At 38.4% G+C, this 15,844-nt stretch overlaps 1 protein-coding gene across 2 annotated transcripts in view; it reads left to right on the top strand.

The window, feature by feature from the left end:
- si:ch73-366l1.5 (FILIA-N KH-like domain-containing protein) overlaps positions 1 to 15,844 on the top strand; it is a 55,482-nt gene that overhangs the window by 23,594 nt on the left and 16,044 nt on the right. For both annotated transcript variants that reach the window (XM_056454368.1, XM_056454367.1), the window contains exon 3: positions 8,202 to 8,991. In XM_056454368.1, the coding sequence (XP_056310343.1) occupies positions 8,202 to 8,991 (790 nt within the window). The remainder of the gene's footprint in view (positions 1 to 8,201; positions 8,992 to 15,844) is intronic.

Here is a 15,844-nt window from a genome sequence, read left to right as displayed (position 1 = left end):
AAAACAATTGCACACTTGGATTTTTTTGGATATTTATAGTGATATTTGGGTCAAAAACATGTGTACATGTTGCTTATTACACACACAGGGATGCGAAGCAGCACACAAATATTTTTATATATTAAAAAAATTAAAGGATTAAAATATAAAACATTATTATTATCTACATAAATATAAAAAAATTAAAGGATTAAAATTCATTCATTTACTTCAGCTTAGTCCCTTTATTAATCCGGGGTCGCCACAGCGGAATGAACCGCCAACTTATCCAGCACATGTTTTTCGCAGCGTATGCCCTTCCAGCCGCTACCCATAACTGGGAAAGCAACCCTTATATATTCCGATATATTTATTACATATAAATAGACATTATTGCACAACCCTAATAAATCTATTCCGATATATTCGTTGTATGTAAACACTCTGATATATTTATTATATTTAAATACTCTTGATATATTGTGTAATCCCAAAAAACATATTCATTATATGTAAATATTCTGATGTACTGTGCAACTCTAATAAATATATTCCTACTACGCCACTGCATTGCCAAGGATTAAAATATAAAACATTATTATTGTCTACATATAAAAACGCTGTCTCTCACACCTCCTTCACCTCCACACATAAATCTACTGTCACCCATACGCGCCAGGAGGCAAACAAGAAATCTAGTTCCCTTTGCATTGTTGCGCCCGACCGGTAGTCTGTGTGGGTCCTAATGCCCCAGTATAGTAACGGGGACTCTATACTGCTCAGTGAGCGCCGCCTTTCAGATGAGACATTTAACCGAGGCCCGGACTCTCTGTGGTTGTTAATAATCCCAGGATGTCCTTCGAAAAATAATAGAGGTTTAACCCCGGCATCCTGGCCAAATCTGCCCTCTGGCCTTTATCCATCATGGCCTCCTAACCATCCCCATATCATAATTGGCTTCATCACTCTGTCTCCTCTCCACCAATCAGCTGGTGTGTCGTCTAGCACAAAATGGCTGCCGTCGTATCATCCAGGTGGATGCTGCACACTGGTGGTGGATGAGGAGATTCCCCCCTATGTGTAAAGTGCTTTGAGTGTGCAGAAAAGCGCTATATAAATGTAAGTAATTATTATTGTTATTATTATTATTACTAATTACCCTAACTTTACCCTAATTAACCTAGTTAAGCCTTTAAATGTCACTTTAAGCTGAATATTAGGGTCTTGAAAATATTAGGTATTAGAAATGTGTTGAAAAAGTCTTCCTTCCGTTAGACAGAAATTGGGGCTAATAATTCAGGAGTGCTAATAATTCTAACTGTATAACCTCTCTAACCTCTTTATTTAATATATATATTTGGGCTCCTGGAATTGGTGAAAAGTGCTAACCCGCTGTAAAACCCCTCTGTATCTGTTTGTCTTGGGTGATCTCTCTGAATTGGCCTTACGGATTGTACTTTTACGCTGACCTTCATGTGTGGTGGCATTAATATAGATTTGCCATCATCCTCTGAGAAGCGGATCTGAGATGACAGTAAAGCCTGAGATGGCAATGGAGTGCCGTCTGACATCCGTGCAGGTTGTTCACGCTTTCTAAGAGCATCAGGGACTAATGGACTGTTGGCAGCAAGGAGGAATGCGTCTCAAGCTGCCCTAATTCCCCTTTCATGTGTTTACGTCTCGGGACAGACTGCTGCGGGACATCAGATGACGTGGATCTCTGGTGTCTGATGAAAAAAACCACAGTGCAGTGGCTAGTTCTGGATCTAAATAAGGCTATGTTTACATGACGCTGTTTTCTAGTAGTAATGCATGAACACCTGACACTTTTACAGCATTTTAGGTGTTCATTTACACTATATTGACATTGTTACATAAACAAATGACCCAATACTGTAGTTTTCAACAACTATAGAATCAATTATTACAATACACCGAATGTCAAGCGTTTCTTCCTGATGATTTCAGTCGGATTGATGGAAGACAAAAATATAGACAATCATTCAGACGAATCTCTAGAGATCAAGACTTCTCGAGTTTCTCAAAGTCTGAAATGGTGCTCTCATTTGATTTCAGCGTCAATATCAGAATTTTAACCCAGATATTAATTAATATATTGTTGTGATTCTACAGTTGCTATAGTAACACGACTATAGTTGTTGATCTGTTGTGGTGATTCTATGGTTGCTATGGTAACACAACGACTATAGTTATTAATCTATTGTGGTGATTCTATAGTTGCTATGGTAACCAACAACTATAGTAATTAATCTATTGTGGTGATTCTATAGTTGCTATAGTAATAAAACTATAGTCATTGATCTGCTGTGGTGATTCTATAGTCGCTATAGTAATACAACACTTAAAGTCATTGATCTGTTGTGGTGATCCTATTGTTGCTTTGGTAACACAACAACTAGAGTAATTAATCGGTTGTGGTGATTCTATAGTTGCTATGATAACACAACAACTATAGTAATTAATCTGCTGTGGTGATTCTATAGTTGCTATTGTAACACAACAACTATAGTAATTAATCTGTTGTGGTCATTCTATCGTTGCTATGGTAACACAAGTATAGTAATTAATCTGTTGTGGTGATTCTATCGTTGCTATGGTAACACAACAACTAAAGTAATTAATCTGTTGTGGTGATTCTATAGTTGCTATGGTAACACAACAACTATAGTAATTAATCTATTGTGGTGATTCTATAGTTGCTATGGTAACACAACTATAGTCATTTATCTGTTGTGGTAATTCTAGAGTTGCTATAGTAATACAACAACTATAGTCGTTGATCTGTTGTGGTGATTCTATCGTTGTTATGGTAACACAACAACTATAGTAATTAATCTGTTGTGGTGATTCTATCGTTGCTATGGTAACACAACTATAGTAAATAATCTGTTGTGGTGATATAATCGTTGCTATGGTAACACAACTATAGTAATTAATCTGTTGTTGTGATTTTATAGCGGCTATGGTAACACAACTATAGTCATTGATCTGTTGTTGTGATTCTATAGTGGCTATGGTAACACAACAACTATAGTAATTAATCTGTTGTGGTGATTCTATAGTTACTATGGTAACACAACAACTATAGTAATTAATCTATTGTGGTGATTCTATAGTTGCTATGGTAACACAAAAACTATAGTAATTAATCTGCTGTGGTGATTCTATAGTTGCTATAGTAACACAACAACTAAAGTCATTGATCTGTTGTGGTGATCCTATTGTTGTTATGGTAACACAACAACTATAGTAATTAATCTCTTATGGTGATTCTATGTTGCTATGGTAACACAACTATAGTAATTAATCTGTTTTGGTGATTCTATACTTGCTATGGTAATCGCTATAGTGATTGCGATCACTAATACAGAAACAGAACCCATTATTGAACACAAATGTGTGAAAACGAAGGACATTATTGCCATAGTTTTAGTTCGTTTCAGTTAGTTTTGTATATACACAATATCCTTTCAGTTCGTTCTAGTTTAATAAAAAAAACTCTGGTTTTTTTATTTTTATTTCAGTTAACGAAAATGATTTTTCAATTGTAGTTTTTGTTTTTGTGTTCGTTAACTATATTAACCTTGATGATTTTTTATTCTTTAAGGATGAAAAATAAAGGATTCAAATGTAAAACATTGTTGTCTACATAAATATAAAGACCATTATCGACTGTCACACCTTCACACCTTCCCGAATGAAATGTTGCACAAATTTGTATATTGGACATTTTATCCTTTTATTTTTTAAACTGTATTTAATCAACAGCATACCTGCAAGGCTGACACACAGCTAAACTTGAATCTGGAATGTTCCTTTAAATGTGCCAAGCTCCTTTGTGTCGCTTGTCAACCACAAACAGCCTACTGTGCAATAAATAGTAATTATTTAATAACCAAATAATGTGGCAGACATTTTTATTATTATTATTGGCACTATTATAGTTCTGCATGCCTTGGCATAGTGCTTATTCAAAAACCTTCATTTGCAGAAGAACTAATTATTGGTTTGGTAAATCAAGCACTTATGATGCAAGTAGCATTTGCCAAAGTTTAGTTATTGTTCTTTTTATCATTTGATGTTGCTACGCTCTGCATTTGACTGATTTCTTTCCTCTGGAATTCAGTAGCAGACTGGATCTCTGCTCCAGCAGTGTGTCAGTGGGATTTGAGGGTTTATTTTCAGTCTCGCTCACACATCAGAAATGCATTTTTGTGGTTGTGTGAGATGGAATGCACCATCTGCTGGTGCTTGGTGGATGCCAAGACTCTTGAAGTGATAAAGTTTGGTTTCAGAGGGGGAATAGAGTTGCTATTCTGGTAGCAGCTGCCCTGTCATGTTTAGCCATGCGTTATTTTCAAATGGTCAAACAATAAAATCCACAAAAACATTCTCTCAGACTCGCGTTAAAGGGTTGACATGACCATAATATCAGAGACTACATAGCATTACACTTGTAATCACTCATTTCACCCTAGCAACTGCATAGCAACAGTAAAGACTAATTAGAATACTTCAGCAGTGGTGCCTTGCAACACCCGGCAACAACTCAGAAAACATTACAAAAAATGATGGGTTACTTCAATCCAATTAACCTGTTGTGGTGATGCTATAGTTGCTATGGTAACACAACTACTGTAGCCATTTATCTGTTGTGGTGATTCTATAGTTGCTATTGCAACACGACACCTAAAGTTATTTATCTGTTGTGGTGATTCTATAGTTGCTATTGCAACACAACACCTATAGTTATTTTTCCGTTGTGGTGATTCTGTAGTTGTTATGGTAACACAACAACTGTAGTCATTTTCCTGTCATGGTGATTCTATAGTTGCTATACTAACAACAACTACAGTCATTGGTCTGTTGTGATTCTATAGTTGCTTTAGTAACACAACAACTATAGTAATCAATCTGTTGTGGTGATTCTATTGTTGCTATGGTAACACAAAAACTATAGTAATTAATCTGTTGTGGTGATTCTGTAGTTGCTATGGTAACACAACAACTATAGTAATTAATCTGTTGTGATGATTCTATAGTTGCTATGGTAACACAACAACTATAGTAATTAATCTGTTGTGGTGATTCTATAGTTGCTATGGTAACAACAACTATAGTAGTTAATCTGTTGTGGTGATTCTATAGTTGCTATGGTAACACAACTACTGTAGCCATTTATCTGTTGTGGTGATTCTATAGTTGCTATTGCAACACAACACCTATAGTTATTTTTCTGTTGTGGTGATTCTGTAGTTGTTATGGTAACACAACAACCATAGTCATTTTTCTGTCATGGTGATTCTAGAGTTGCTATAGTAACAACAACTACAGTCATTGGTCTGTTGTGATTCTATAGTTGCTATAGTAACACAACAACTATAGTAATCAATCTGTTGTGGTGATTCTATAGTTGCTATGGTAACACAACAACTATAGTAATTAATCTGTTTTGGTGATTCTATAGTTGCTATGGTAACACAACAACTATAGTAATTAATCTATTGTGGTGATCATACAGTTGCTATGGTAACACAACAACTATAGTAATTAATCTATTGTGGTGATCATACAGTTGCTATAGGAACACAATAACTATAGTCATTGATCTGTTGTGGTGATTCTATAGTTGCTATAGTAACACAACAACATTATTCGTCGATCTGTTGTGATGATTCTATAGTTGCTATGGTAACACAACAACTATAGTAATTAATCTGTTGTGGTGATTATACAGTTGCTATAGTAACACAATAACTATAGTCATTGATCTGTTGTTGTGATTCTATAGTTGCTATGGTAACAACAACTATATTAAAGTACTTGAATTATTCTGTTTTGATGATTCTTTAGTCGTTATGGTAACAACAACTATAGTAATTTTTTGTTGTGGTGATTCTATAGTTGCTACGGTAACATAACAATCATATGCTTTTGAATAGCATTTTAGTGACATTGTTTATAGTTTGAAGTGATATATTGTCTATGTTGGTGTGTGTATATATATATATTTACAAATACATATATATTACATAATTGAGAATATACCTCATCCGAACCTCTAGGACTTGACAACTTTTATTTTCCAGATATCAGAAAAATTCATTTTTTTTCTATTAATCATGCTTGTTTTCAGTCTCTTTGATCAGCTTGTTGTTGACATTCTGCATCACCTAATCTAATAATGGCACAAATCTACCGTTAATCCTAAACGTAACCTCTCTGGATAACCTTAATCCCTACAGACTCCAATTCAATCCAGTCTTACCTTTGCTTCTCTATGGTGCTTCGATACAATTGAGGTCAGTTTACAGAAATCGACACTATTAGCATTGATTTCAAATGCTTAGGAGGCTTTATAAACAATAGTGTGAGCTGTGATGTTTCTACTTGGGCTACACATAATATCTATGACATCGTTCTCCCTCAAGATCTCATGATCACCATGAATTACCAAGAAGTCACTTGCAGTTTGAAAGGCTTGTGCACCTGTTATTCGCAGGCTTCTGGGAGTGTATGAAAGTGGTTGTGTCATGAGGTTTAATGCTAGTGGGTTTGGACGAGGGTTAGTCAGAAGTACAATCTTTGTCCCCTTGTCAGGGACAGGTGCTTGTTAAGGACGACGGACTGCATATGGCAGCTGTCACACAGATGCGCTCTGTTAGCCACTTGGGGAATGAAGCTCTATTGAATCTGCTGTTCAGTGTGGAGATCATTGCTTGAATTCCCCAAGTTGTAAGGTTGTAAACTGTAAATGTGTGTTGTATTATATAAAGTGTATGAATGGAACATGTATAACTTGCATTTAGGTCTTGTTTGCACTCAGAGGTACTGCTCAGTATAGGTCAGTAGAGTTTTAGGGTATACTATACTATATAAGTTATTTGGTCTTTGGATCATTCCAGTTTGCAGATGTTTTTTCATCATGAAAATATTCTTTAACACACACCCCACCCCCACCCCCCATTGCTAATTATGCTGTTGCCATCTTATTGCATCAAAATCCCATCACTATGACTATGCCATCTCTTATGACATATGCCTGTTGTTTACTTAAAGGTGCAGTAGGTGATCTGCCAAAATGCTAACCGGTTAGCATATTATCTTTGGACGGCAGGGGAGGGACTGTGTTTCAAAGCCACGCCTCCTGAAATCGCGAATGCGTGCACAGTGACATGACAGCAGACAACCCACTAGGAATTTAGCTTATTACTTAGCCATACTTACATGCGAATATTCAGAGTAGCATGGTAAACAGTATAGGAAGTGCATCACAGGCTGTCATTGATCAAAAATAACCCAATGTGAATGTAAAAGCAACTTCACCTCAGTAAAGCAGGCTAGGCGGAATAGCGCTATTTACTGATGTTTTGTTGTTAAATTAAATATAAACCAACATTATCGATGCTGTAAAAGGACCACATGAAACTGAAAATAGTCACATCAAGCTTTCACCGAGAGATTTCAGCGGCTGAACAACACTTCTGTGCATATAACCCATTCATAACAACACAATCTACATCAGCTTTGCGTGACTAAAATAGTTTTAAAACAGAACTTTAGCTGTCTAACAGAAATACTTCAGTCATGGTGTCGTCCTTCCTCCAGCGTGCAAAACTAACTCCAACATTGATTCAGGATTTGTAAAAGTTTTGATTCTGCATTTGATTTTACCGCTGTGATCTCATGTGTCTCGTATGCACATGAACGTGCGGTGCGCATTCACGTGTGCACGCGATTAATGGTGGATTTGCTTGAAGAGAGATGCGCAGGAGCTCAAATCTACATTTGTTAACAGTTTGGGCTACCACGGAATTATGGGAGATGTCAGCCCGACAATATTTAATTGGATGAACATTTTCTAGTTTTATTGCTTACCCAGAATTGATCCTGGAAGTACTACTAGGTCCCCCATCCCAAGGTCAATCCCAGTATGTGTTTGTGTTCTAACATAAGGCACTCTACCAAATGTATAGCATTTCGGCAGCTTCAGGTGGCAAAAATGAGCTCTAACAGACAGGTTACACACCTGATCTGACAAAAAAGTAGTAGTATCTGGTGATGTCTTTCTGTGTGACTTGGCCTAAAGATAGACATATAAGCTTTATTATGTAAGATATAAGATTTTACTTTGTTTAAACTGAGTGTTAATAAATAAGCTAAACTGACACTTATTCTTTACCTTTTCCTCTGATTTCTAGGCAGCACCAGAGCCAGAGCCCAAGCCTGAGCCTGTACCTGAAGCAGTTGTAGAATCTGCACCTGTAGAAGAGCGAAAATCTGTGTCAGAACCCGTGACAGAGCCAGTACCCATCAAGGAGCCTGTCCCAGCACCAGAAATTGTGAAAGAGACTGTCCCTGCACCAGAACCTGTAAAGGAGCCTGTCCCAGCACCAAAAACTGTGAAAGAGACTGTCCATGCAACAGAACCTGTAAAGGAGCCTGTCCCTGCACCAGAACCTGTAAAGGAGCCAGTCCAAGCACCAGAACCTGTAAAGGAGCCAGTCCAAGCACCAGAACTTGTAAAGGAGCCTGTCCCAGCACCAGAACCCATAAAGAAGCCTGTCCCAGCACAAAAACCTGTAAAGGAGCCTGTCCCAGCACCGGAACCTGTAAAAGAACCTGTCCCAGCACCAGAACCTGTGCCTGACCCAGTAAAGGAGTCTGTCCCAGTACCAGATCTTGTGCCTGAACCAGTGAAGGAGTCTATCCCCGAACCTGTGCCTGAACCAGTAAAGGAGTCTGTTCCAGCATCAGAACCAGTGAAAGAGTCTGTCCAGGAACCAGTGCCTGAACCAGTCCAAGATGTGCCCATCCCTGAACCCGTCTTTGTGCCAACCCCTGAACCAGCACCTGTGCCCGCCCCAGTAACTGAACCAGAGGCTGTGTCCACCCCAGAGCCACTGTCTGTACCTGCCACTGAAGTAAAATCTGTACCCCTCCCGGAGTCTCCAGCAACCCAATCTCTTCCAGAGGTCTTGGAGAATAATGGTATGGATGTATCAGTATTCATACTCTTAAGGCTTGCAGAGCTGATTTTAAGACATTCATCTGTAGAGTTGTCAGAAGTACTGGCTTTATCAGTCTGTACTGAAATGTAATGGCATTTTACATATGAGCACCGCTGAGCAGGTTTTTGAACAGCGCTGATTGGCCATTGTGTTCACATGCATTGTGTTCATAAGTGATTCATCAGCTAATTGCTAGTATATTTGTTCATGCATGTATCCTCTGATAGACGAGACTTTCAAAAGCTTCAGTGCATCAGTGTAATCAACTGGGAAAGATTGTCAAGCGATGAACGTTGAAACCAATTACATTCATAGCTGTAGTGCATGTGAACACAATGGCCAATCAGCAAGAACCGGCTCAACTGCTCAAATGTTAGTGGGAAATAGACATTTTTAGAAGTTCAGTACTGATTGGTTCTGAAGCTGGTAGTTCTGACAACCCCATTCATGTGTCTTTCATTCTTTCTTTCTCTTTATTTATAAAGCAAATTCACACAACTATCAATTGATCCAAAGTGCTATCCAATCAGGAAAGGACCAGTAGGTATAGCAGTCAAAGCTTAAATCACTGGCATAACAATGCATAAAATAGCACAAAAACAGCTAACAAAACAGAATTAAACACGTCATGGACTATGGCTTGGGAAAAGGGAGTGGTAAGTGATTTCTAACTTGATATTTACAGTAAATACAGGTCATGGTTACACATTTCTGATGAAGGTTTGTAGTTTGTTCCATAGAGAGAGGTTGGCAACAATCAATCTTGATGCAACCTTGGTTTAGGCACTTGTTTCACAGGTTTCTGTATTTTAGAGATCGATTTGGTTTATTTTGACTGCCTGTCAACAGCCTTGCAAAACCATTTTAAACTATATGAAGGCAGATTAAAGGGGACTGATTTATGTAATGTAATGTGATGTGTGTTTATATAGCGCATTTATTGTGTATACACCCAAAGTGCTTCACAATCATGAGGGGGGATCTCTCCACACCACCACTAGTGTGCAGCGACCACTTGGATAATGCGACGGCAGCCACAGGACAACAGTGCTAGTGCGCTCACCACACACCAGCCATAGGGATAGTGGAGAGACAGTGATAGAGCCAATTCGGTGGATGGGGATGATTGGGAGGCCATAATCGTAAGGGCCGATTGAGGGACTTTGGCCAGGACACCAGGGTTACGAGAAGTGCCATGGGATTTTTAATGACCACAGAGAGTCAGCACCTCGGTTTTACGTCTCATCCGAAAGACGGCGCCCACTGACAGTATAGTGTCCCCTTCACTTTTAAAGGGACATTAAGACTCACACAGACCACAAGTTGAGCGCCCCCTGTTGGCCTCTCTAACACCACTTCCAAAAGCAACCTAGTTTTCGCATGTGGTCTCCAATCCAGGTATTCAGCCCTGCTTAGCTTCAGTGAGTAACCAGTCTTCGCTGCAGGGTGATATGGCTGTGGCCATGCAGGAGTTGCAGTAGTCTAAATGGATTAAGACAGATAAGTAGACAACGTAACAGAGTCTTTGTTATTAAGCTGTAGAGGGAGATATAGCTGTGTGTCATCAATTCAATTCAATTCCCCTTTATTTGTATAGCGCTTATACAATGTAGATTGTGTCAAAGCAGCTTCACATTAAAGGTCATAGTAAATAGGAACAGTGTAGTTCAGTTTGTAGTGTTTAAGTTCAGTTCAGTTGAGCTCAGTTCAGTGTGGTTTAATAATCACCACTGAGAGTCCAAATACTGAAGAGCAAATCCAACGATGCGCAGCTCTACAGATCCTGAACCATGCAAGACAGTGGCGACAGCGGAGAGGGAAAAAAAACTTCACTAATGGCGAAAGTGAAGAAAGAAAACCTTGAGAGAAACCAGACTCAGTTGGGCACGACCATTTTAATTTCTCCGCTGGCCAAACGTCTTGTGCAGAGCTGCAGTCTCAGTGGCGGAGGCTGGAAGCTGGCCTCAGCGAAGACTCGTCTGTCTCTGGAGCGTCACAGGAATCAGTCTCATGTTCTCCACTCCTCCATGACCACCACAGTAGCTGCTCAGGATACGGCCTGGTCCAGGATATGGAAACCTTGGGATCATCTCGTCGTCATCAACATATGAAACCAAACTCTAAATTTCTCAAAGATAGAGCCAATTGGTAGCATAAAAATAGGAAATAAAATCAGGACAAGGATCGAGCCTTGTGGAACCCCACAGGTGAGTGAATGAGGAGAAGAATTATGCTGATCAATATACTCTAGCCAAGAAATCTAAATGCTATGGTGGTCCATGTCAAATGCAGAGCTTAGGTCTAAAAACACTAATGCCACAACATCGGTTTGAAACTAAATATGATTTGTAGCTTTGAAAAAGAGCCGATTTCATGCTAAAAGGCATTAATGTGTCTCTCTGATTGCAATACAAGGTACAATCATCATACTGTGATGCCCTGAACAAGTCTCCCACAGCTAGTTTAGCCAAATAAATAGCCAAAAACGTTAACGTTTTTCTCTTGTATTTTAAAAAAGTTTCACGTTTACACAACAATTTTTAAAAAAAGATCCATGAAAATGTCTTAATAGGCTGGATTATATTTGCCACACCAATATTTTTCACAGTCACCTTGTTATCAAACAGTACCTATGAGGAAGTGGCAATGCATTGTTGGCTTTTTAGAGCCGGTGTGTATGTAGGATTTGCAGAGTGTGAAACCTGTAGGTTGTAATGTGAAGTAAATACACACCTCGCATATGAATTGTTAGCAAACACTTGATCAACAGCCCTATTACAAACTTTGCTATTGTCGCGCGTTCACTATTACCTTTAATCATCATCTACCTTAAAGCATACCATGCAGGCACATGACATCATCATTTTCAAAGATTTTAAGGTGTTTACATTGACTCAACAGTGGTGGCATTTTCAAAAACGTTCACCTTGTAACTCGTTTTCAGATTTATGCATTTTCAGTCCCAAAAACAATGTTGTTGTGTAAATGAACAAGTCAAATGCATAAAAATCTTGACTTTTTTGGCTAAAAATGTTGTTTAAATGGCCCCTTAGCTTCAGTACTAAGCTTTCAGATGGTCATGATTAATTCTTTAAAGGGTTAATGGTCTAATATGCAATTATATGGCTGATACAACTGTATTGTACTCCCTTTTGGCCTCCATAATTTGCTAAACAACAGACGTCCACGCCTTTTTATGTCTTGTTTGACATTTTTAAATGCATATTTGAAGAGTTCACACTACAGCATGGCTTTGTACTCTTGTCTTTCTTCACAACTGGAGACATTATGAATATTATTGCTTGTAGAAAGTAGTTAGTTTGGATCCTGATTCCTGGATTCTTTCCCCAATCTGATATTAAAGTGTTCACACAGACACGACAGTAGTGGCATTTGCAAAAAACTCCACTTTTTGTAACATGTTTTTCAGATTTATGCATTTTCAGTCCAAAAAACGATGTTGTATAAATGAAAATGCATAAAAAGTGTCCTCTCTTTTAACTGAAGATGTTGTGTAAACAGCCTCTTAGATTCAGTACGAAGCTTTCAGTTTGATTCTTTCAAGGTTAAGGGTCTAATATGCAATATGATTGCTGATACAACTGTATTGTGCTCCTGTAGGAATGGGTTTTAAACCACAGCGGTTCGAACTGTAGTTGTGCCGAATGACTAAAAAGTTATCAGTATTGATGGTAAAAACCTTACATTCTAGTCAAACCATCCTTCTGCAATCTTATACCAAAAACAGAAATAAGGGTGTTATTAATAGCTAGAAATGTGGGAGAGCGTTCATATTATGTGATTGTATTGTATTGCAATATGGAAGAGTTAAGTGTTGATGGTAAATCAAAAGTAATTCACAAATATTGATAATGAGATGATTTAATAACAATAACTTGCTATGGTTACAACTGAATTAATTACAAAATAACTGTATAAAATGATGAGATATCAGAATCAGACAGAGCTTTATTGCCAGGTATGTTCACACATACAAGGAATTTGTTTTGGTGACAGAGCTTCTACAGTGCAACAGGATAACAGAGACAGGACAAAAAACAGAGAATAAATATATTTAACAAACAGAAGTAAGTAGTGAGTGCAAATATACAGATTGACAAGTGTATGTACATGTTTATTACTATATACAACGTTATATGTGCAGCTGTTATGTGCAAATTGGCATGTAAAGTGTGTTGTTAAATAAGCGTATAAAAGTGTACAGCAAGTAGTGATGTTGGTTCCACAATTATTATCATCAAGTGTTCATGAGATGGATGGCCTGAGGGAAGAAACTGTTTCTGTGTCGGGCTGTTCTGGTGCGCAGTGCTCTGTAGCGTCGACCAGAAGGTAAAAGTTCAAAGAGGCAGTGTGCTGGGCGTGAGGGGTCCAGAGTGATTTTGGCAGCCCTTCTGCTCGCTCTGGATAAGTATGAAATGATATAACATATGATATAAATTGTACCCAGCTTAAATGTAAAATTAAAGTTACCAGAGGGAGAAGGAGAGACACAGGGGGAGAGGGAGAGACAAAGAGAACAGGCCCAGAAGTTAGCCTGATTGCAGTAGAGTCAGAGAAGATAGACTCCAGAGGAGGAGAGGAGCAGAGGAGGAAAGCAGACCAGGAAAAGACAGGCCAGGAAAAGAAAAGAGGCAGAGCAGCGTTTTAGCATCTATTTTATATCTTTCTTGACCATGTGACTTAAGCCCAAATACTGAGATATTCAAACTGACCAAACAACATGTGACCACATCGTAAAACCTCCAAAGTCCACACACCAGGCCCTGATCTTATCAGTATCTGCCTTTGGAGTCAGCATGGACCTTCTTGAGTCAAAAAGACATGTTTTGTCATGTAAACAAAAGCATATAATAATTTAGCCTGCATAATCTGGCATAATTCACCAAACAACAGACGTCCACTTTTGCACATTTATGTCTTGTTTGACATTGATGTTTGAAGAGTTCACACTACAGCATGTCATTATACTCTGTCTTTCTACACGAGTGGAGACTTTACTATTATCGCTCACAGAAACTAGTTATTAGGATCCTGTTCCCCCCCAATCTTTCGTTCTGTTCGTGTCGTTCTCACCCGTGACTCTGCTAGTCTCATTATCCTCCATAAGAGCGGGTGTTTCAGTGCTGGCAGAGATAAACGCTCATAGTCGACCCCCTCAAACACTGGATCTTTGTGCTCTGCGGCTGTAAACTGACGCCTGTGTGGAACTGGGTCCCGGTCACACACTTCTTTTGTTCCCTCAGTGCAACATTGGCTTCTAGGTTGCAATTTCTGCTGCGTTCGCATCCAGATATCAGCGGGGGTGCTCCCATATAATCCTAGTTTGCAAAGTAGCGAGTCTTATAATGCAAAAACATAGGAATCACAGGGTTCACACAGTCACGGGAAACCTGGAAAAGTCAAGGAATTTTGACATGGTGTTTTTTGGAGTTTTGGAAAAGTCAAGGAAATTAGTTTAGCAAATATATACATATACTTGAGTATATACTTGAATATTGGTTAGCTGTTTTCACTTCTGATCAAAAACACTCTCTCACATTATTAGTGCTGTGTAAGCATTCTCTAAATTAATTTTACATGGATATAAAATACATTTAAACTAAAGCGATTGTTGCTTGTTTTAAACATTTGAACATGCATTATTTTTTGTATTATTTACCATGTTAACATAGACATTACATGGAAACACGAGGTCATAAGAATCTACTTGAAAGTATTGGAAAAGTCATAGAATTTTAGTATTATGGCTCGTTTCCACTGACTGGTACGGTTCGGTTTGGTACGGGTCACCTTTATCAAGCTTGCGTTTCCACTAACAAGGGTACTCTTTTGGTGGGCGTGGTGTATGACAAAGTTTCAGTCGACGTCATTCTCGCTCGAGGAAATGTCTACAATAAAGCTGTACAGGTCATTCACATATCATATGAGAAGCTCTTCTCACAAAACAGACGCTTTACACACATAAATACTTGTGTAGAAATGTTTATTAGTAACTTTTCTATGAACATGAGTTGATTATAACTGCAGATCAATGACAGTGTGAAACAGACTACTGTAACGTCTGTAATTATATTAAATAACTAAATAAATGAACATATATAAACACATACAGCCCCTTACAGTCTCCGATATGTTACCAACTACAGAAGAACTACTTATAGCAGACATTTCGTCAGTATTTAGGTTCAAAACAACACAAAATATAGCCTACAGTCAGTGAAAACCTCTTATCTGTGTCTGTAATCTTCAGCAGCACATGTAGCCTCTGTTAGACAGTAATTCCATCATTCCCGGTTCATATTAGTCCAAAGGTGAAGATAATAAGTCAGTTAATCATGGCATTTTGTTCATGTTTGCTGATAAATAATGTGCTCCTTTTTTTCCGGCTTCTCCTTTGTTTCTTCACGCTTCACTCTCGCGTTTGTCAGTGTCTGACAGGATCGGGTTTCAAAAGCACGTCAATAATCAAGCGCAGGTTATTATCATCAGCTCAAGAAGTTTGTTATTTCAGATATAATGTTAGACGCGCGCAAGCGCAAGGAAGAAAGCGAAACCGCTCGCGCTTCAGACTGGCTTGTAAAAAACTACGGGGCTCAGGGTAAATCTGCTCTACTCCATTTTGTTGCTTTGTGGCTGTTTATCAAGATGACGACAAGGTTTGTTTGAGCCCAGATCGACCATGGCTCGTTATTACATGTATTTATAATTCCGCTATAATCTCTCGTCTGTGCGTGTATTTTAAACATGGCGGTTTTTTGTTTTCATTCTGGCTTGTTGCGTAAGCGAATGATGTATCTCTGTAAACCAATAGC

This window comes from Danio aesculapii, chromosome 3 (genome assembly GCF_903798145.1).
Source record: "Danio aesculapii chromosome 3, fDanAes4.1, whole genome shotgun sequence".
Classification (NCBI taxonomy): domain Eukaryota; kingdom Metazoa; phylum Chordata; class Actinopteri; order Cypriniformes; family Danionidae; genus Danio; species Danio aesculapii.
This window is presented reverse-complemented; position numbering and strand designations above follow the sequence as displayed.